This window comes from Lycium ferocissimum, chromosome 5 (genome assembly GCF_029784015.1).
Source record: "Lycium ferocissimum isolate CSIRO_LF1 chromosome 5, AGI_CSIRO_Lferr_CH_V1, whole genome shotgun sequence".
NCBI classification, from domain to species: domain Eukaryota; kingdom Viridiplantae; phylum Streptophyta; class Magnoliopsida; order Solanales; family Solanaceae; genus Lycium; species Lycium ferocissimum.
The window spans coordinates 64,957,680-64,979,304 of NC_081346.1; the positions used below are offsets into that span (position 1 = coordinate 64,957,680).

The window sequence follows — 21,625 nt, forward strand, 5'->3', positions numbered from 1 at the left end:
TACAATGTGAACACCAAGGGCACTCCATCCATGATTGCACTCATATTGAGAAAAACAAAGGGAAGGAAAAGAGAAAATTGTAGGACCTAATGAGATGCCCAAGGAAAGAGACAACATGAAAAAATGCTTCCCCTGCAACTTCACTTCTCAAAAGGAAGGGAGAAGACTAAGAATTACACTTCTACTTTTACGACTACTGATATCCCTCAAAAGGATGGTAAATCAGAAGCATAAAACTCATCAAAACCATCAAACAAGTCTTTACAGTTACCAAAGATAACATCTCCGTCCCTCCAATCATTAATGACATAGCAGAAAATGAGACAATAAAAGAGAAAGAGGCCCTAGTGGAAAAGAATTCTTCTACCATCTCTCCTAGTAACCTGCAGATTATCAACAAAGACAAGGTGAACAAGAAGGACCTAAATTTGAAAAAACAGTTTCAAAGAGAGGCTCTTGTAGGAGGATATGTCCAAGCTGGGGACAATCTGAAAGGGGGTTCTGTCACCATTAATCTTGGTCATGCATTTGATTCCCTTCAATCAGAGGAAATAGAGACTGGTATTAAAGACCCTGGAGACCCCCCTGATGAAGAGGAAGAGGATGATACTCATAAATAATTCTAGGCATGATGTTGAATTCTCAGATTGTGCAAAGTCAGATGATGAGAATTCCAGAAGGAAAATGTTCAATTTTTCAGCACAACAGACAGATGACTATTATGATATCTATGATTGGCCTAATTCGTGGGTCTCCTAGCCTCGTAATGAATTGTATCAGCAGTGCTCAACTAGTTTGGAAACAGTCTGATAATAATCTCACAGCAACTTCCGTCATTGATGTATCAATTTCATTTTAAACATGTTGTAGAGAGAATTCAAGTAGGGCACCTTTAATCCACAAAGATATACAAATAATAGTAGAAAGTAGTGACAAGAGGCTTCATAGAGAATGGAAGAGACACTCGGATTAACATTTATTATGCAACATGCGGAAAAAAGGGAACTTTGTGATACAGATTACAGAATTGTTATGAAACAAAAAGAAATGAGTGACTGTACAACAAGTCGAATTGACAGCACAACCTAACCTTTACAACATCTGGTAAAATATCTATAAATGGAAAAGCTTAGTACATCCATGACAAATCTTGCTTGAAGGTGACCGACTTTGCAGCTTCTTGAACACCCCTTTCTGATATCTGTGGACAATCCTCCACAACCAACAACTCTAACTTGTAAGACCCAACAAGAGGCTTTAACCCATCATCAGTCACTCCCAAACACTTCCTCAACCGTAATATACACAATTGAGGAATTTGACCAGCAAGCTGCAAGCCCTCATCCGTGATTTCTTGGCACCTTACAAGTTCCAAGATTTGGAGATATTGTGCTGAACAAAGAGCTTGCATTCCAACATCATTAAAAGAATACACATGGTCAAGAGAAAGTTCTCTTATTGGACACATTTGTATTAACATAAGTATTCCATTTAATGTAAAGGAAGAAAACGAGGGGAATTCCCCGTCAGAGAAAGACAACCTAACCGTATCAAGCAGGGAGCAATTCTGAGCCACCGCCTTTAGACTTTCATCTGTTAACCGCAACGGATTGTTCTGTAACAGAGGAAGGGAGAAGTCTGATGGGACCCGGAGAGAGATTGATCGAAGGTTGCTTGATTTTTGGGCCAAACATACTATGTCACAGTCCCTTACCCCAACACACATGTCTAAGTGAATCTTTTCCAAATTCTTGCACTTCCCTATTACGCATGCAAGCCCTCTCCCGGGGCTGATAACACAGTTCACTAAGCTAAGTTCAAGCATGTTCTCAGATGGGACCCATTGCTTTTGCCACCGGTCAACTGACAAACGGTCATAAAGCTTCATGTATCTGTAGTTGGCATCAACCTCAAATTGCAGTCTCTTCAATTTTCTCCAAGTAGGTCCAAGCTTAATCAAATCACCTTCTCCAATCACCCTACAATTCTTGATGCAGAGATCTTCAAGCATTTCATGTTTTCCGAGATATTCTAGCCACTCCATACTACCAACATTCAGACATCTAATCAGGTGAAGAACACTGAGGGATTTGCAGCCCGCAACAAGAGACAAGATGCCACAACCGGTAATTCTCGGAGCAAAGTTCAACTTCAAGGATGTAAGTTTCAAACAAGAAGCCAAGTAACTGAGACCAGCATCTGTTATGAAAGTACAATAACTTAATGTGAGGTCCTTCAGAAGAGGGCAGCGACTTGAAAGGATGAGAAGGCCGTTATCGTCCAATTGTTTCCCTAACTTAGACATCCAACCAGAGTAAATAATTTCCAGTTTCTCCAAGTTAGAGAATCTGTTGCATAGAGCAGTTAATGCATCGCAGACAGGATGTAAACCACAGCCTACGCGCATAGATATTCTTAGCACATTATCCAATTTGTGGAAGCGCTTGCAAGTTAGGGATACAGAGTTTCTATCAGCAGTGCTTGTAATCCTTCCCAAAATATCCAAAAGTAATTCAGCTGGTAAATTATCCATCTGGATCAGATTTCTATATCATCAATCCGGTAATACAGTAACAACCTGAAACGCACAAAACTAGTTTTAACAAAAAGAAATTTAACCTAGAAAATCAAATGAAAGAGATCCCGGGGGAAGGGGGAAGGACTCCATAGTATCTCTTTGGAAGAACTCCACAAAACAAAAATAAATAAAACCAAGAAAACTATTGAAATTAAACCAACTAACATTATAACTAGGCGGATCTGGATTGAACCAGCAAAAAAGGAGAGCATAATGTTAAAGTCCCTGTTATTCGGAGAATCCCCTTTCTCATTACAGGGAAAACAAAGGCAGGAATCAGCCTGCCAGTTTCAGAACATAACACTCAATTTTCTACATGCCAATTCAAGCAAAAAAAAAAAAAAATGGGGGAAAAAGATCAACTTCTGAAATTCAGATCAGATACAACACAATTAGCCATCAAGTCTATCGGAAACAGCCCCCCCCCCCCCCCCCCCTCTCTCTCTCTCTCTCTATGAGGTAGGGCTAAGGTCTGCATACACTCTACCCACCCTAGACCCCACCTGTGAGATTACACTGGGCATGTTGTTGTTGTTATTGTTGTTATACAACACAATTAGCCATCAACTCCATAAAAATATAAAAAATAAAGACAAAAAAAAGGATAAAATTAAGCATAATCTAAAAATTAAACCAATCAGTAATTAATATAGTAAAAGAGACAGATTAAGCTTACCTTAACAAATTAAAAGAAAGAAAAAATTCTAAGTCCTTCCTATTCAGGAAAAAAAACCTTTCCATTACAAAAGGGAATACAAAACAAGCATCAACCAAATATTCACATTTCTACATGGAAATTCACGCAAAAAACTACAAACTTCATTATGTATAGATCAGATATAACCTGAACGTAAGATTTCAGAAACTAATGAAGAGATCAGATGGAGGGAACTTGCGATTGATTAGATGGAAATGAACTACGTACAAAATAACTTTAATCGAATCTTTATGCGTTGAACAAGATTGGTGGGCTGCTAACCATGAGAAACAGGCCACCTTACAAGCTGCCTTTGTGTCCCAGATTTATTCTTCTAGCCATTCTACAACATTTTCACCTCCCACATGAAAAAGCATTTGAACATTGAAAACTCTTCAGCAATATCTGCAATTTGCTGGATTGCATTTAAAGTTCTCTTTAGAGATAGACACCTTAACTTGGCCTAAACTGGCAACTAAATCCCAACTCTAGACACCTTAACTTGGCCCCATAAACATACTTTTCTGGGTTTGCATTCTCCAATTGTGCATTCTCAAAGTTTGGTTGTTTACGGGGCCAACTTAAACCAAGTTAAGGTGTCTAGATGTGCATTTTCGAAGTTGTGGTGTTTAGTTGCCAGTTGAGCCAAGTTAAGGTGTCTATCTATGTATTATGCCATTAGAAAATGATGTTGATTCTCCGCGTAATTATCTCCCGCACTCGCACTCAACACATAGACAAAGATGATCAAATATTTACTGTTGACATGATAACACTCATAATCGTTAGTTAACAAAGGTATGTTTTTTGTCTTCTTAACCAGGATGAGTCAAACCTATCTTCAAATATAATCATAGAAAACATCTAATCACAGATCTTCTTTCTAGAAACAGAAATGCATTATAAATAGACACAAGCTCTATTGTTCTAAGTACGGATTCTTCTTCGATCATCAAAATGTGCAAGAGACACACTTCACTTTTTCTTTTCACCAACTCTAGCAGCTCCCATCCTAGTAAGAAGTTAGACATTACAAATCTCAATTAATCCTTCATAGAAAACCCACATAAACATTTTCAAGTAAAACTCACTACAAATCAAAATAAAATCATACTCCCAAAATATGATAAAAAAAGAACAGCATACCTCTTAAAAGAATAATCTGATTTAAAAGCTAAGAGCCACGAACAAATCGTAAAAGAATCTAATTCTCTAGATTGCATTCACAATTTCTAGTTAAACTTGCAATAGACAAATAAAAGGTCTTAAATGAATAATTATTACAACATACCCAGTGTGATCCCATAAATGGGGTCTAGGGAGGATAGGGTGTATGTAGACCTTAACCCTACCTTGGGTGAGGAAGAGAGGTTGTTTTCAATAAGATCCTCAGCTCAAGAAAAGCGTTTCAAAACAGGTTTGAAATATACAAGAGAAAAAACTATGTTGAAAAAAAAAATGAAGAAGAGAGAAGTATTGACAACAAAATAGTAAAGATAACCAAAGTAAAAAGGAACAACAGCAGTAGAAAAATTGAGGAATACGATATTACTAGCACAATAGTAGTGAGATTGATCAGGGGAAGGGGAAGCAAATAAAGTGTTCTAAACTAGCAAATCATAATTCGTGATCCTATTAAATGTTCAAAAGAGATGCGTATAAAATGCAAGAGAGAACAACCAAAATTGAACCTAGGTTTAACGGGAAAGGAAAGCCTACCAGGGAAAAAGTAATTACTGTAATTAACTATCAGATTGAAAAACTCACCTGAGAAAAACTATGTAAGATAGAAGACGTCATCAGTCATCAGAAGAATGTACTGCAAAATCCTCAAAGGTGCATTTTTGAAGTCCAATTGGGGCAGCCTCAATTCTCTAACCCTACAAGATTCACCCGGACTTGGACTCGGACTTGGACTCGGACTTGAACAAATCCCAGTTTCGTTTTCATATGGCCATCTAAAATGAACTCTATTTAAATCTAGCTTCTTATACAGATATACAACTGAATGCTTATCCCTAGAATCACTGCTCGTCTTAGACTTAAATAGTGTCCAACCTACTCCAAGCAAAGACTTGGAAAACCGATCCATAGAATCAATTCTAATCCCAGTGTTCTTCGAAACCAACGAAAGGGTTGTGACATCCCAATTATTGTTGCTCGAATAGCTACTGATATCGTGAAATGGGTTGTGATTAGATTTCAAGAAAACCAACTTGAAAAAGCCCTTTGAGAGATTAGCGAAGAGGCGCAAGTTGGACAGAGACGCAGTGGCAAGAGATGGAAAGGGAAGCGGAGCAGCATCGTTTGATAAGAGGGAAGCCGATGACCAAGACAAAGACACAGATGGAGATGAAGAATTGGAGTTTGTGTGTGTGTTTGGCCATGAGAAGATGATGTGCGAAAGAGATGGGTTTGGGAAAAGATCCATTCCAATATCTCTAGCTAATGTGGCCAGTCTATATGAATCTTTCACCAATTCCCTGGTCGGAACGAAGAGCATCAAAGCGATCTTTTCTGTGCTAGACATGCTGCTTAGGGCTATGTTTTCATCAAACTTGCTCTCATGGTCAGTGTGATCACTCTGATGAAAGGGTAAGCTAACAAGGCGGGTGGGATTGGCAATGGCATCTCCTGAAACCAACGAACGTACTAGCTTTAATGGAAGCATCACCCCACCCCTCTCTCTCTCTCTCTATCTCTCCGAAAAAGAGAAATTCTTTAAAGTAGCGGGGTTGTTTGGATGGTTGTCACATATTGCTTCATAATGAATAGTATTGTATCGTATTGTACTGTATTGTTTGATGAATACAATGTTTGGATAAATCGTATCGTTTCCCCTCGTAACATAATGTCAGATCAGCAATTTGAAGGATAAACCTACAAAAAAAAGTAGGGTACGGTGTAGAGCTATCATAAAAAGGTCCAGTAAAAGATAATATATAATTACATTAGATAATAAGCAAAGACAAGATGAGAAAAAAGATAAAGGTAACAATGCGATCACACACCAAATGGGTCATTACATAAAATGGGACTTTTCGTCGTTACCTAACGATGAATTTAACGATACGATAAAAAAAAATAAAAAATTAAGTAACAATCAAAACAAACATTGTATTTAAACTAACAACACAATACAGTACAATAGGTAACAACCATCCAAACAAGTTGTGGGGTCTGGGGACGGTAGAGTGTATGCAGACCTTACCCTACGAGGCTGTTTCCAATAGACCCTTGGCATAATGATTTTTTGTCCTAAATGAATAATAATTATTTAAAAATAAAAATATACTAGTACAATATTTGGAAAAGATATCTGATTCAAAAGCTCCAAGGCAAAAAGAAAAAGGAAAACAAATAATTGCTACTGGGATTTAAGCAAACATGGCCAAGAATGTAAATTGTCACGAGAAATAGGTACAGAAAATCCCTAAATCAAGAACTTAAAAAGAAAAGAAAATAAAGATATTGAACTCACCAGAAACTAGACCCAAAGAGCCATAGGAACCCCTACCTGCAGATGGTATCTGAATATATATATATAGAGAGATGAAAAAGGAAAGAGAGATTAGAGTGGATCCAGATATGGCATGAACAACAATGATAAAGAGACGAGCAATTCAGTTGAAGGTATACAGGAGACACCCTACATAGTATAGGGAGATAAAACGACAAAAATGGTCTCTTATCTTTGTGTTGTATGTTCAAAATAGTCCCTTAAGTATCATTTAAGCAGTTTTGATTCTTTGAGTTTCATAAAAGTGAGCATTTTTTATTTTCATCATATATTTACCAAACTTCAGTTGTTAAAATTATATATTTACCAAACAAATAATTTTTTCAGCCGAATTTTTTTTTTTCACAAAAATAATACGGATAATTTTTTCAAAAAAATATAAAAATAATTATTATTTTTCGGAAAAAAAAAAAAAAAATCGGATTGAGTTATTTTATGAAAAATAGAAAAAAAAAATTACGAAGGTATGGATGAACTATTTTCAAAGAACTTCGTAAAATGTCGGATCTTATGAAAAATAGAAAAAAAAATTAACGAGAACTTACATTTGGAAGTACAATTTTTGTAGTTTATTTTTTTTTAATCTATTTCATGAGTTTGTTGTGACTTTTTGAGGTTTAGTTATGTATATTTTTTGATAAAATAACTTTTGTTTTCAAAGATTGACAAAATGTCAATATCTTCTGAGATGGTGGCTGGCGTTTGGTGTTCAGTTTGGTATTTTAAAAGTTCAATTTCGGTATTTTGATAATCGGTAATTGAAAGTAGATATCAAATATTGAATTTTCCGAGTTCGATATAGTTATTTGGTAATTACAGAAAAGATACTTTTGACAAGATATGTTCATAAATTGTCCACCATTTGACATGTTAGTTTTTAGAGAAATCATATATAGATGTTAGATTTCCACTCTCAAGCCCTAACATTGTGAATTTAGCGTCGTAGGTCAACCAAGACATCCAAATCACTCGTTAATGTTACCCAGATATATGGTAAACAATTCATTAGCGTGGGCGTTCGGTATTCGGTTTAATATTTTCAAAGTTCGATTTCAATAATTAAAAGTCGATACTAAGTTCTATCCGGTAAATCTAATTTGGGTAAGGTAAATTTCGGTTTGGTTTGGTAATTCGATTTTTGGTGATTTATGCTCACCTAAGTAGCTAGTATTTGATTACCGGTGGTAAAAGAAGGAAATTTTACATGACATAGGTAACATCTACGAGGTACTTACTTACTGTAGCTATACTTTAAATTAATTACCTACTGTAATATATTATGTATTTAATTACCTATCCTAGCTATTATATATTTCGGAGCATCCTAGGGTTTCAACTACGAGGTGACAAATCAATTTCTCCCTAAATCGATTCCTCTCACTTTCTTCAGGTTTTGTATGACCCCAATCTCTATTCAGAACTCCATCTGATTTTCTTTCGTAGAAGCTTTCCATTCCACCGCCACTATGCCGTCGTCCAACGACGGAGTTGACGTCTCTGCCTGTGGCAAATCCTTTCGTCATCTTTGCTGCTATCTGGCCGGAATCCATGGCCATCCGGTCGAAATTCCTCAAATATGAGTGTATTTTATTTCTTGCATTTCTCATAACTGGCCGGTTTGAGTGTATTCTTCATTTTTTGAGTGTAAATACAATGCATTTTTTGTATCATCGTATGTATTCATGTATTTCAGAGGATTTTTTTTTTTTTGGCAAATCCTTGTATTTTTGAATTTTTGTTGTTTGAATACAGTGAATTGAATGCATTGTAAATGTAGCTACAAATGAATATAGTGAATTAAATACAATGGAATATCCCTGTATTTTTTTAATATAGCCGAATTGAACAATGTAAAAGAAGCTACAAATAAATATAGCGAATTGAATAAAAACGCAATACACTCTATGACAAAGAATTAGTAGCTACGAGCCGTGATTAGCAAAATCTGTAGCTACGGATTGAAAGAAGCATGCAAACAATAGCGGTTTGTGAAAATTTCTCAAAGTAGCAACTTACAATGGGTCCGTATTTATCCAGTTTTTGTCCAAGTTTTTGCGCTGAGTGTCCTTTAACAGGGGTGGTCTTAAATTTTTATCCTTTGTTTAAAAATATTTAACTTCTGCCCTTGCCTTTATTTAATGAAACTTTTATGACGTAAATACCCTTCCATCCCAAATAGCGTAGCTTTCTTCTTCAACTTCTTTTCTTCTCTTCCTCTACAACTTCATCCTCCTTTTTATTCTATCAATGGTGGAAGAGTTCTCTTCTATTCATAGCCTCCAAGAACAAACTCCAAATAATGAAATGACTCTACCCAGTTTGCCTTTAAAAATACTTATAGTAGTTTTAGCACCTAACGTTCTTCACATAACTGTGTACGAAATAGATGTATTTCATCATGTGGTCACCGAACCTTGTTTATTAATAATAATAAAGTCAACAAGTTATTTTTTTATCACATTAAAATAATTTAACTTTACACATTAATAAAATCAAAAAACTATTTTTATCAAGATGCTAAAAGCCAGGAAATAATACTGGATGACGATTGCGAAAACTCCACACTTTAGGCCTCTTACGAAAATTGTCACATTTTACATTACTTTACTACTATATATAAGTGGAATCAAAAAGTTTTGTAGTCCTCACATTGAATTTTGATCCAATGAAGCTTTTAATGTGATTTTTGTGTCTTTTTCCTTATTGCATATTCTTACTTTTACAAAAAAAAAATAAAAAAATTATGACATTTCACTTGGGTCTTTGTAATTGGTTAATGTTATAGTAACTTTTTATGAATTTATTTTTTGCTCCTCATTAAATTATTTTTACTCCTTTATCTCAAAATAACCTCACTTGTGGGATTTCACTTGGTATGTTGTTATTGTTGTTGTATCTCAAAATAATTGTCACGTTTCATCTTGAGGGTCAAATTACATAAATTTTAACAAATATGTTAAGAATCTTTTCACTATATTGATAGGAAAATTGCAATTTATAGTATTTTCTGTATATTTTTTGAATATACAAATTTTAATTTTAAAATCTTAAATTAATCTAACTCAATTTAGCTTTGAAATTAGTTAAATAGCCTTTAGACAAAGAGAATATATTTGTCTTTATACATTCTGCTAAAATTTGGGCAACTTTGGAGCCAAATTTTCCTTTACAACTGAAACGTTTATTAGATATTACAATATCTTTTATCCTTAAGCCTCAAATATTTTGCTTCTTTAGTAGCCTCATATGTGCTTATAAAGATCTGTCCTAAAATTATTTTTAAATATACTTTTAAAATCTTTTACTTTATTAATGTACTTTAATTACTCCCTCCGCCTAAAAAAGTTTGTCATGTTTCGGATTACAAGAGTCAAATGATATCTTCTTTTGACCATATTTTTTTCAAATATTTTCTAAATATTTAGAATTGTTAACAATTACTTATAGTACTTTTTATGTGGTTTCTAAATATGTAATTTTTATTTTTTAAAAAATTAAAGATTCTAAGTACAAATTCACACCAAACATTAGTTAGTATGCCTCTCGTAATCCGAAACATGACAATCTTTTTGGAACGGAGGGAGTATTATTTACGAATATTCTTGTAGGATCATTAGGTTAATTTGTTTAGAGATTCTAAACGAAGGTTATAGATATTGTAGTATAGATTTGAAGTTATTGGAATTTTTTGTTGTTGTGTTAGATGGTTCTAGAAGATGAAAACACGAATTTGGTTAATACAGGTGAAAATAAAATACATTATTAAAATCTGAAATGAGTTCAAGATAAGCGCAAGATGAGTTTGAAGTAGAGCGAAGCTAAAGTGCTGACAACGGTTTCGATCGAACCCAATAGCTTTGGTTCACAACTTTGTATTTATAAGATAAATTATTAGTTTAGTACTGAATAACTTAAAAAAAATAAGAATTCAGGCTCTATAAATTTCAAATGTTGGCTCTATATCTGAATTGACGTAAATAATTTCATTAACAATGAAAGTTAAAATGTTTAAGAGTTTGACACGGGCCTCATGAAACTAGTAATATTAGATAAAGTTGTGAACTGTAACTCTAGTTCACCAGACTATCTTAATTATAAGATAAAGTCCCACTAGTCTTAGCTCATTGGTAAAAATTGTCAAAAAGGAACACTATGTATTTTCACTTAAGGCCTAACTTTATATTCCTAAGTTAGTCAAGTTAGGCCTTAAGGCATAACTTTAGATTCCAAAATTAGTCAAGTTAGGCCTTAAGGCCTAGTGATGAGAGATAATAATAATATGGGAGTGTTTTTTTTTTTTTTTTTTTTTTTTCCTTTTCTCAACTCTACTTTCAGGTGTCTTTACTTGAGCACAAGCTGAGAGTTTCTTTTTGGCATAATTTTTGCATCTCTTCTCTTTGGTGTCTTTATCTTTTTTAGTGTCAATTTCTTGGGGATCTGCTTTGTTGCTTGTTTTTGGGTCTTGGCGTTTCTTCAATTTCATTCAGCTTGGTTGACTTTCGAATTGGATCGATCACTTCTATAGCTTTAATGATATCATTTTTTCGATTTTCTCCATTTCTTCTTGTTTTTCAGATCGGTAAGTGAAGTTACCTAATTGGTTGGGTAGTTACTAAAGAAAAAATTGTTTGGATAATGCTAATGGAAGCTTCAAACCGTTATAGAGAAGTTGATGGCGAAATTCGAAATCCATCATTGTTGATACTTGGAGCTCTTGGGTTTGAAATCTGAAGGAGGAGAGAAGAATGAACTTGAGGAAGAAACCTAAGCTATGTGGGGTGGAAGGAGTAATTTTGTCCGCTTGTTATTAACTTGGAGTGTTGGAGGGTAAAAACTAAAAAATGATATAGAAGGGACAAAAATTAAAGACCAGCCCAAAATAGGATATTTGTGCTAATGGCCCGTTTTTGTCAGTGGGTCTTTTGTAGCCCGAATTTATTGGGCCTAGTTTAAGTCACCGTATTTGAAGTTCAACAGAAAGAAAAGCCCAAGCCAAAGCAAACTCAGTAAACTCAAGCAAGCATAGAGAGATCAAGAAAAGAATATTCTCCTAAAAGAAATGGAAAGTCATTACAACAACAGAGGAACATTGTCCTCATAAAACAAGGAGCACCACTTTCAAACCAGCCTTCTTCCTTAGGGTTTTCCCTAGGGCTTAAAAACAATTTCCTCTTCATACAATTTTTTTTTTTCAAAACCTTAACCAAAATCAGATGTTTCAAGTCGTTACAATTCCTTACTTGTAAAAGCTAAAAATACAATCTTTATAATTATTGGATCAAGAATGGAAGCAAGAGTAGGTGTATCAGGACAAAAGTTTTTACAACAACCTCAGAAACAGCCACAACCACTTCAACAACATCATCATTATCATGCACAACCACGACAGCCACAACCTGAACAACAACCTCAGATTGGTACTGTACCACAGCTACTTGCTGGTGGCATTGCTGGTGCTTTTAGCAAAACTTGTACCGCTCCCTTAGCCCGCCTCACTATTCTTTTTCAGGTTTTTCTTTTGCTTTTCTTGTTCTTCTAAGTTTCATTTTTGTTTTGGTTATGGTTTTATATTGTCCATTAGCACTGTATGAGACCTCTATATCCTATTGGATCCCATTTCATTCTTAGTTAAGATTTAGGGTGTGTTTGGTATGAAGGAAAATGTTACCATTTGAAAAAATTTCCATTGGTAAGGTCTGCATACATCCTACCCCACTTGTGGGATTACACTGGGTATGTTGTTGTTGTTGTTGTTTTGACCAACTAATCATGTGAAAATTGGAAAATCCTCTATACCAAACACATCCTTAAGTTTGATATTTGTTTTTGTTAAATATTATTATATTATCAATCACTGCTGTATAGTCCTCTATATCCTATTTGTTTTATTCGGGTCCATTTCATTCTTAGTTAAGATTTAGTGTGTGTTTGGTATGAAGGAATAAATTTTTCAGGGAAAATGGTTTCCTAGAAAATATATTCTTAAAAAACAAGTGGATTTCATACTTATTTTCTAGTGTCTGGTAAGCAAAAAATAAATTATCCTTTTTAGGCTTTCCTTCTTTTTGACCCTCTAGTTGATTTTTTTTTTCTCTTAAGGGTGTGTTTGGTATGAAGGAAAATATTTCCATTTGAAAAAATTTCTATTGGTAAGGTCTGCGTATGTCCTACCCTCCCCAAACGTTGTTGTTGTTTTGACCAACCAAACATTGGGAAAAATTGAAAAATCCTCCATACCAAATGCACCCTTAAGTTTCCTTTTTATTTTTTGTTATGATATTATATTATCAACTACTGCTTTATGGGTACTCTATATCCTTTTTCTTTTATTTGGGTCCTTTTCGTTGTTAGTTAAGATTTAGGGTGTGTTTGGTATGAAGGAAAATGTTTTCCTATTTTCGCTTGTTTGGTTGCACTAAATATCTTAGAAAATGTTTTCCTACTATATTTTCCCTTGTTTGGTTGCACTAATTCTTAGTTAAGATTCAGGTTTTCCCTCTTATCTGCCCCCTAGTTCTTGATTTTTCTCTTAAGGATGTATTTGGGATGAAGGAAAATGTTTCCATTTGAAATTTTTTCCAATGGTAAGGTCTGCTTACATCCTACTCCACTTGTGGGATTACACTGGGTATGTTGTTGTTTTGACCAACCAAACATGGGAAAAGTGAAAAATCCTCCATAACAAACACACCCTTAAGTTTGATTTTTGTTTTTGTTATGATATTATATTATCAACTACTGCTTTATGAGTCCTGTATATCCTATTCGTTTTATTCGGGTCCATTTGGAAGAGGGATACTCCATTTTCTTAGAGGACAAGAATGATTTGGAAGAGGAATACTCGATTTTCTAACTGTTGACATAATTAAGGGTACTAAAGTTTAAAACTTGGGCTTGGTAAGGGTTTTATTAGTAGCTGCTGCTGTTGTTAAGTAATTGTGAGATATGGGGATTGTAAAGATTGGTCTTTTCTAAAAATATTTTCTTTTTGGGTTAGACTTACCTCTCCCTATACTGCTCCACCAGTCTCCTTACAAGATGGATGACTTCTGTAGTCGAGGGATTTACACATGGTATTCATCGACCTAGAAAAGGCTTACGACAAAGTTCGAGGAGATCTATGGAGATGTTTGGAGGTTAAAGGTGTATGGCGTACATTAGGGTGATCGAGTACATGTATGAGGGAGCCAAGACCGGGGGAAGGATAGTAGGAGGAGACTCGAGCACTTTCCGGTTGTGATGGGGTTGCAATGATCAGCTCTTAGTCCGTTCTTATTTGCCTTGGTGATGGATGGATTGACGCGACAAATTCAAGGTGAGGTGCCATGGTGTATGCTTTTCGCGGATGACATTGTCTTGATCGACGAGACTTGTAGCGGAGTTAACGCTAAACTAGAGGGTTGGAGACAGACTCTTGAGTCTAAAGGGTTCAAGGCGAGTAGGACAGACGAGTACTTGAGTGCAAGTTTAGTGAAGCACCTCGGGAGGTGGCGTGGAAGTGATGCTTGGTACCCGGAGTCGTCCCGGAAGAAAAGTAGTTTCAAATATCTTGGGTCTATTAGACAAAGCAGCGGCGAGATTGACGATGATGTCACACATCGTATTGGAGGCTCGCTTCCGGAGTGCTATGTGATAAGAAAGTGCCATCACAACTTAAGGGCAAGTTGTACAAAGTGGTGGTTAGACCGACTATGTTGTATGGGTGGAGTGTTGGCCAGTTAAGATCTCTCACGTTCAAAAGATGAAAGTTGCCGAGATGAGAATGTTGAGATGGATGTGTGGGCACACCAGGAGTGACAGGATTAGGAATGAGGCTATCCGGGATAAGGTGGGAGTGGCCTTGGTGGAAGAGAAATGCGGGAAGCGAAACTGAGATGGTTTGGGCATGTGAAGAGGAGAGACACGGATGTCCCAGTGCGGAGGTGTGAGAGGTTGGCTATGTATGATTTCAGAAGAGGTAGGAGTAGGCCGAAGAAGTATTGGGGAGAGGTGATTAGACATGACATGGCGCGATTCGACTTGCGAGGACACGATCTTAGATAGGAGGGTATGGAGGACTCAGATTATAGTAGAAGGCTAGTAGATAGTATCGTTTATCCTTTCATATTAGTAGTCGCATTATCGCGATGTAAGTTCTTGTGCTTTGATTTCTGCTACTATCTGTTATTTCCTGTACTTTGATTATCTTATTTTATCTGTGATAGCACGACCTTTGCAACCGGCTTCATCATGGCTTTGTCGCTTTCGTTATTTTCATTTCCATATCGCTTTGAATTTCTTGGCCTTATCTGACCTCTTTTTATGCTTTCTATTGAGCCGAGGGTCTTTCAGAAACAGCCGTCCTACCTTGGTAGGAGTAAGGTCTGCGTACACTCTACCCTCCCCAGACCCCACGTTGTGGGATTTCACTGGGTTGTTGTTGTGGTTAGACTTATGTCGATTTCTTAGAACATGAAAATTGGACCTATGAAGATTTTGAATTTGACAAATGGTTTGATAGTGATAGTCAGAGAAAAATATTTTATTTGTATTGAGTACTTTTCTTTTTCAGGTTAGTCAGGATTTTATATTATCTATTTATGTTTTACTTGGGTCCATTTCATTATTTGTTAATATTTAGACAGAAAAAGGAATTAGGATACATGGGAAGTGGAGTTATTAGAGGAAAAGAATGATTTGAAAGAGGAATGCTCGATTTTCTGATCCTTAACATAATTAAGGTACTAAAGTCAAAAGCTTTTCTTGAGCTGAGGGTCTACAGGAACAGCCTCTCTACTTTACACAAGGTAGGGTTAAAGTCTGTCTACACCCCACCCTCCCCAGACCCCACTTGTGGGATCACACTGGATATGTTGTTGTTGTGGTTGTTGTAAAGTTAAAATCTTGGCCTCTATAAGGACTTTATTATGAGCTGATTTAATCATATAGTTCAGTAATTGGTGAGATACGGGGATGAAAAGGTTGAGTCTTTTCTAAATTTGTTTTCTTGGTTTTTTTTTTTTTTTGGAAACTGAAAAGGCACCATAAAAATTGTTTCTTGGGTTTATTCGGGTCCAATTCATTCTTAGTTAAGATTTAGACGGAAACAAGAGGAAGAGGAGCTATTAGTCCAATTAAGGGTACTAAAATTAATATCTCGGCCTCTGGGAGGACTCTATTAGTAGCTGATTTAATCTTATAGTTAAGTAATTGGTGATTGGTGAGATTACGGGGTTGAAAATGTCGAGTCTTTGCTGAATATGTGTTCTTTTTTTGGTTGAACTTATGTCAATTTCTTAGAAAATAAAGATTGGACCAAAATAAAGATTGGACCTATGAAGATTTTGAATTCGTTAAACGGTTTGATATTTATAGTCAGAGAAAAATGTATTAGTAGCAACAAAGTAGTGAGGGATGAGGGGGGGGGGGGGGGGGGGGGGGAAGAGTAAAGAGTGAGGGATGAGAAATTTTACATGTGCATTTAACTATTTATATTTATTTGAATGCTTCTCTTTTTGTTGAATTTCTTAAATATGTGCTACATGAGGTCTAAAGTGCATGCTTTTAGTTACTTATTTTTGTTTGAATCGAGAATTAGCATTGCCATGAACTCAACTAGTTCTATGAGCTACCTTGCGTGCATCTCAACTAATTTTATGTGCTACCCTTTCACCAGCATATAACTCTGTCCACCATGGCTTGGACAAATAGGAAGAAATCACCTAGTGTGTTTGCTCCGCTGGTATTTGACTTAGTGAACTCCCTATGATTAAATGAAACATAAGTAATAAAACCTTAGAGCTTTGACTTATGAGAAATAAAATTAAAGTGATGTGCCAACAATTATTTCCTTTGGTATCCTGTTCAACTCACTGTTTGAATGTTTTCAACTCGTAGGTTCAAGGTATGCATTCAGATATTGCATTATTGAGCAAGCCCAGCATATGCCGTGAGGCATTGCGAATTGTCAATGAAGAAGGATTCAGGGCTTTTTGGAAGGGGAACCTTGTCACTATTGCTCACAGGCTTCCTTATTCCTCGGTCAATTTCTACGCTTATGAACGCTACAAGAGTGTGAGTACTTTATGACAATAACTTTGCCTATATAAAGCTGGCAGGAAATGTTTCATTCAGCTTTCTTGTTGCAATATTTCTGAAAATTATTGTGTTGGCAGCTATTGAAATCAATTCCTGGTCTGGATGCTAAAGGAAGAAATGCGGGTGCAGATGCTTTTGTGCACTTTGTTGGTGGTGGATTGGCTGGAATTACAGCAGCTGCTGCCACCTACCCGTTGGATCTTGTCAGAACAAGATTAGCTGCACAGGTATAAGTATGTTGCAGATTGCTCAATTGAACAGTAGAGCAGGGTATACTAGTTTTATCCCTCTAAAATTATTATATCTTGGTTTCTCTTGTGTTGTTTGATTAGTGGAGGAGGAGCTTTTAACCAAAATTGTCCCGTATCTATGGGAGTAGATCTATTTTTGTCCTTAAAATATAACGCGGAGCATCTTTAATCCCTTAACTTGCTAATGTGTAGCACCTTTGGTCCAGCTAACAAAATGGACTTAAAAACTAGCAGTCCAAAAATTGACCAGAAAAACAGACCGATTTTTGGACCACCCGAAGGTTTTTATTTTCCCCATTTTTTGCGCAAAAGAATCGATTGAGCTTGGCCGGTTTTATTAAAAAAAAAAAAAAAAAAAAATTAAAAAGAAAATTGGTAGCAAACCGACCTAGTCTGTCTATTTTTGGGATGGTCTGAAAGTCGGTCAGTTTTTGTCGATCGGTTGTGTTTTTTGGTATTAGCTGTTAGGTTTTAAGCTCATTCTGGTAGTTGTCAAATGTCACCTACTCCCATAGATTGTCCATTTACTTGTTGGATGTCATACTTCCTGTCTGTTGTACTATTCTCTATGCGTGTGGACAACATAAAAACCGGGCAGCTTCTACTCTAATTGACTAGATTGTGGCTTTTTATTTGTTTTGCAAGTATGACTTAACATTTCGTTGAACTGGCTCTTCAAGTTTCCTAGATCATGGCTATTTGTTTGTTTCCAAAGTATGTATTCAGCATTTCATTTAGCTGGTTTCTTTAAACTTTGCAGAGGAATACAATATACTATCAGGGCATTGGGCATGCTCTTCGTACCATTTGCAGAGATGAAGGCATTTTTGGTTTGTACAAAGGGCTTGGTGCTACATTACTGGTCTGCCTTTCTGTTTCTACCTTTTATCTATGTTGATCAGTTCCTGGCTTCAGCCGGAAAAGAAAAAGTAATTTACAGTGCTAATTAGTGTTTGCTTGTTTGTCGCAGGGTGTTGGACCTAGCATAGCAATAAGCTTTTCTGTCTATGAGGCTTTGAGATCTTACTGGCAGATTCAGAGGTATAGTACCACGTCGTCTTGATAGTTATCCTATTGTTAGACATTTTGCCATTCTTGTTTAACGTCTCTTTTTTTTTTTTCATGTTCTGTTTCTCTCAGGCCCGATGATCCTACTATTGCAGTCAGTCTTGCTTGTGGAAGTCTGTCAGGAATTGCATCTTCCACTGGTGAGTAATTTGTATCAATAAGGGGTCGTTCGGTTGCTGGCTAGGGTTATACAAGTATTAGTTATGCATGCAGGGATTAATTATGCTGGTATTAGTTAAGCAGGGTTTAGTTATTCCATCCTTTACCCTGCATAAAATAATTATGTTGATTCGCTTATAACTTAGACCTGTACTATTAGTTATGCAGGATTGTAAGCTGATTACCAAACACCGTACTTGGTGTGCAGAATTTTATACACAGCAGTTAAAACTAGGGCCTCCATGATTTTAGTTATACTAGTTTTAATACATGAATAATTCACTTCCTAAGCAGCAACCAAACGACCCAACAAAATTTTTGTATTCTTCCCCATGTTCCTTTTCTCGGCTGAGAACTATAAGGGTATTTGTGACCATTTAGAGTGAAGACCTCTAGTATAGCTGTCCAACCTGCCTCTGCCTGGATTGGGGGTTCGAGGCCAATGCTTAAAAAATGAATTGTTGAGGGATTTAGGGAACAACTTGGTTATAAGTGAAACCACATAGACTTGAATGAAATTGCAGTTCTGAACTGTTGTGTTGTATTCTTGATAATGTGCAGCAACTTTCCCTTTGGATCTTGTGAGGCGAAGAAAGCAGTTGGAAGGAGCAGGAGGACGTGCACATGTGTACAATACGGGCATAATGGGTATTTTTAAGCATATAATCCGAACTGAAGGATTTCGTGGCTTGTACAGAGGAATAATGCCCGAGTACTACAAAGTGGTTCCCAGCGTGGGAATTGTGTTCATGACGTACGAGACACTGAAGAAGCTTCTCTCTGAAGGGCCTTTTGATTCTTGACATTTTCAGTTCTTATAAAAAAAAAAGCCCCAAGGTTCAGTTTTGTTTGAGTTACTAGTTAGGAAGAAAGTTTTTAAGTATCGATATGGTAATTAGTATTTAAACATGAGAACATTCACACGGCGGTAAATTTTGTGGTTGCTGCTGTTTAACTTGGTTTTTGTTGTATAGCCATTGAAAATCACTAGCGTCCCACATCAATTGTATCTCTAGATATTTTAGGCTGGTTAATTCTTAGGATTTTACCTTTCCTTTTATCATCTTAGATGATGATTGTATCACCCTTACAGTTTTGTTTGTGGGAACCTTTTTTTCTTATTCTCCTTTTTGTCTTCCCATTTTTTATCTAGTGGTTCTTTTGGCTAAGTTTAGGCTAATGCCTTCAAGATATTGTAAGGATCAACGGAGTATATCTTGGTACTGCTTGGCAATTGTAATCGAAGAGGACTCTTAAGTTGATTTTTATTGTTCATTTGGTTGCTTGTTGCAAGAAGAAATTTGTTTATGTAGACCATTTGATTCTTGAATTCTTTTAGCTGTCAATTACCTGTATGGCTGTATCCGGCGAGTATTTCTAAGAGATCAAAGTCTTAAGGAAGATATTTGAATAAGATTACAAGTTCATCTTCCATCCACTGATATATCTGTTCCAAATGTACATTGTCTTAAATTTTCCAATTTACATGTCCTTTTAGTCGAAACAATGTGTTTATTTTGTCCCATATCAGTTGTGGGATGAGAATTTGGTATTTTTATATGGTCTTGAACTATAGACCCTCGTGGTTGGGTCTGACCTCGTGCATGGTGGGAGTTAAGCGCAACTTTTTTTTTTTTTTTGTTGTATATGTTCTTGAACAATTTTTATTTCATGAGTTAGCTAGCTTTTGAGATTGAGTTAGATTCAATATTTACTTTTCTTATCATAAATATTAGTCGTTTAGGGGTTTGTATAGTTGTAATAGATTCTTGTGGTCTGGTCCTTCTTCGGACCTCGTGCTTAGCGGGAGCTTAGCGCACCGTCTTTGTCCTATTTTCATTATATGTTGTTGAATAATTTTTATCTCGTAAATTAGCTAGCCTTTGAGATTGAGTTAAATTCAATATTCATTTTCCTTATCATAATATTAGTCGTTTAGGGGTTGTATAGTTGGAATGAACCTTGAGATATTCATAAAGGATCTTCAGATATGAATCAAGAGCATCAATGTGACACAGAGCAAGTCTAAGCATGGCAAATTGCAAGAGGAGCCAATGGTATTAAAATTATGAATTCACCTCTTGATTTATAATTTTTGTGAAGGATGACTGTCAGTTCTATATTAGGACACGACTGTCAGCAGTGAAACAATGGATCATACAGCATCTGGTTTTACTAGTGAGACATACAAAAGTTACATTCAAGCTCTCTGGTTTAACATTTCTCATTATTCTGACTAATTTAATTTCAAGAACATTGCTTATTGGAAAGTGGGAATCTGCCCCCATAAGGAATTGGGTTTTCTACCACATTATTTCTCCTTTTCTGTTCTATCCCTTTCATCACAATACTGATGACAAATTTTCTGGCCTAACTCTCCTTCACCCCTCTATTTACTTTTCTGTTTAGTTAATAAAATCATCCATCTATTAATGGATCTCTTAAGAAAAAAAGAAAAAAAAAAGAAAGATCGTCAACAGTAAGCAATATGCATCGTTGTGACCTATACTGTCATTCCGTATAAATATATTCGCACCCCGTATTTATATAATTCAATGTACACGTACGTATCTTCACATGTAATCATATCACTAAACTATAATCAATAGCAGTTTCACATTGATTTAGTATTTAATCATGATAAATTAATATATGATTTGATGTAAATATCGGATAAGTATCTACTCATTCATTCCTTTTATTTCTTTTTTACTTTTGGGGATAGTGCGTCTTACTACAATCATCAACCTAACTATTTGGTTAGTCAATATTTGTAAAACATCTGATTTTACCTAAAGGGGTATCTCACGATCCTAATTACGTTTGCAAATCCCATTTTCATTGACATGATTGATACAACTCTGTCCTATAAGAAACACATAAATTCAGTTGAAATGTTGATTAAAATTTAATTATTTCATCCTATGATATTTTATTGGAGAGGCAGTTGACCATCCTGGGACCATATGTCCAGGAGGTTTTGGTTCTGTAGGGGGTTTTGGTTCTGTTTTCTTTTTTAACACTTGTACAGGCACTTTAGTAAATAAAATCATAATTACCAAAGAAATTATATTTTATTGGATACTTTAGGTTAATAATTTTTTCAACTAGGAATTTGGAACATAAAAAGCTCTTGTTAATTTAGAACATGAGATATTAAAAGACGAAGTTGGAAACTTTTTGTGTTTCTAGGATTTTTCACTCTTTTAAAATTCTCAATTAATAGAATATGAATATCATTTGAGATTTTAAAATTAAATAATTCTATTATCTTT

At 35.6% G+C, this 21,625-nt stretch overlaps 3 protein-coding genes across 7 annotated transcripts; 1 reads left to right on the forward strand and 2 right to left on the reverse strand.

Annotated features, from left to right (window-relative positions):
• Positions 1–947: 947 nt before the first annotated feature.
• On the reverse strand, positions 948–6,894 carry LOC132057087 (F-box/LRR-repeat protein 14). Of its 4 annotated transcripts, none has more exons than XM_059449530.1 (3): positions 6,757–6,894; positions 2,518–2,578; positions 948–2,253 (listed from the first exon to the last, which is right to left on the reverse strand). In XM_059449530.1, exons 2-3 carry the CDS (start codon positions 2,531–2,533, stop codon positions 1,130–1,132), a joined length of 1,140 nt encoding a protein of 379 aa, XP_059305513.1. In that variant the 5' UTR covers positions 2,534–2,578; positions 6,757–6,894; the 3' UTR covers positions 948–1,129. The 4 variants fall into 4 exon arrangements, with proteins under 4 accessions (XP_059305513.1, XP_059305511.1, XP_059305512.1 ...); XM_059449528.1 differs by lacking the exon at positions 6,757–6,894 and adding an exon at positions 3,558–3,694; XM_059449529.1 differs by lacking the exon at positions 6,757–6,894 and adding an exon at positions 3,504–3,639.
• Positions 4,225–6,896, reverse strand: LOC132057089 (uncharacterized). 2 transcript variants are annotated; one of them, XR_009415074.1, is made up of 3 exons: positions 6,757–6,896; positions 4,995–6,155; positions 4,225–4,287 (listed from the first exon to the last, which is right to left on the reverse strand). XR_009415074.1 is itself a non-coding variant. In XM_059449531.1 (3 exons), exon 2 carries the CDS (start codon positions 5,944–5,946, stop codon positions 5,053–5,055), a length of 894 nt encoding a protein of 297 aa, XP_059305514.1. In that variant the 5' UTR covers positions 5,947–6,155; positions 6,757–6,896; the 3' UTR covers positions 4,225–4,287; positions 5,043–5,052. The 2 variants fall into 2 exon arrangements, 1 of the variants encoding a protein (XP_059305514.1); XM_059449531.1 differs by having other exon boundaries at positions 5,043–6,155.
• Positions 6,897–11,574: 4,678 nt separating this feature from the next.
• On the forward strand, positions 11,575–19,612 carry LOC132057090 (uncharacterized). The gene is made up of 7 exons (XM_059449532.1): positions 11,575–12,304; positions 16,672–16,848; positions 16,950–17,099; positions 17,884–17,985; positions 18,094–18,164; positions 18,264–18,331; positions 18,912–19,612. The coding sequence occupies exons 1-7, from the start codon at positions 12,080–12,082 to the stop codon at positions 19,151–19,153; spliced, it is 1,035 nt and encodes a 344-aa protein (XP_059305515.1). The 5' UTR covers positions 11,575–12,079; the 3' UTR covers positions 19,154–19,612.
• The last annotated feature ends 2,013 nt before the right edge of the window (positions 19,613–21,625 follow it).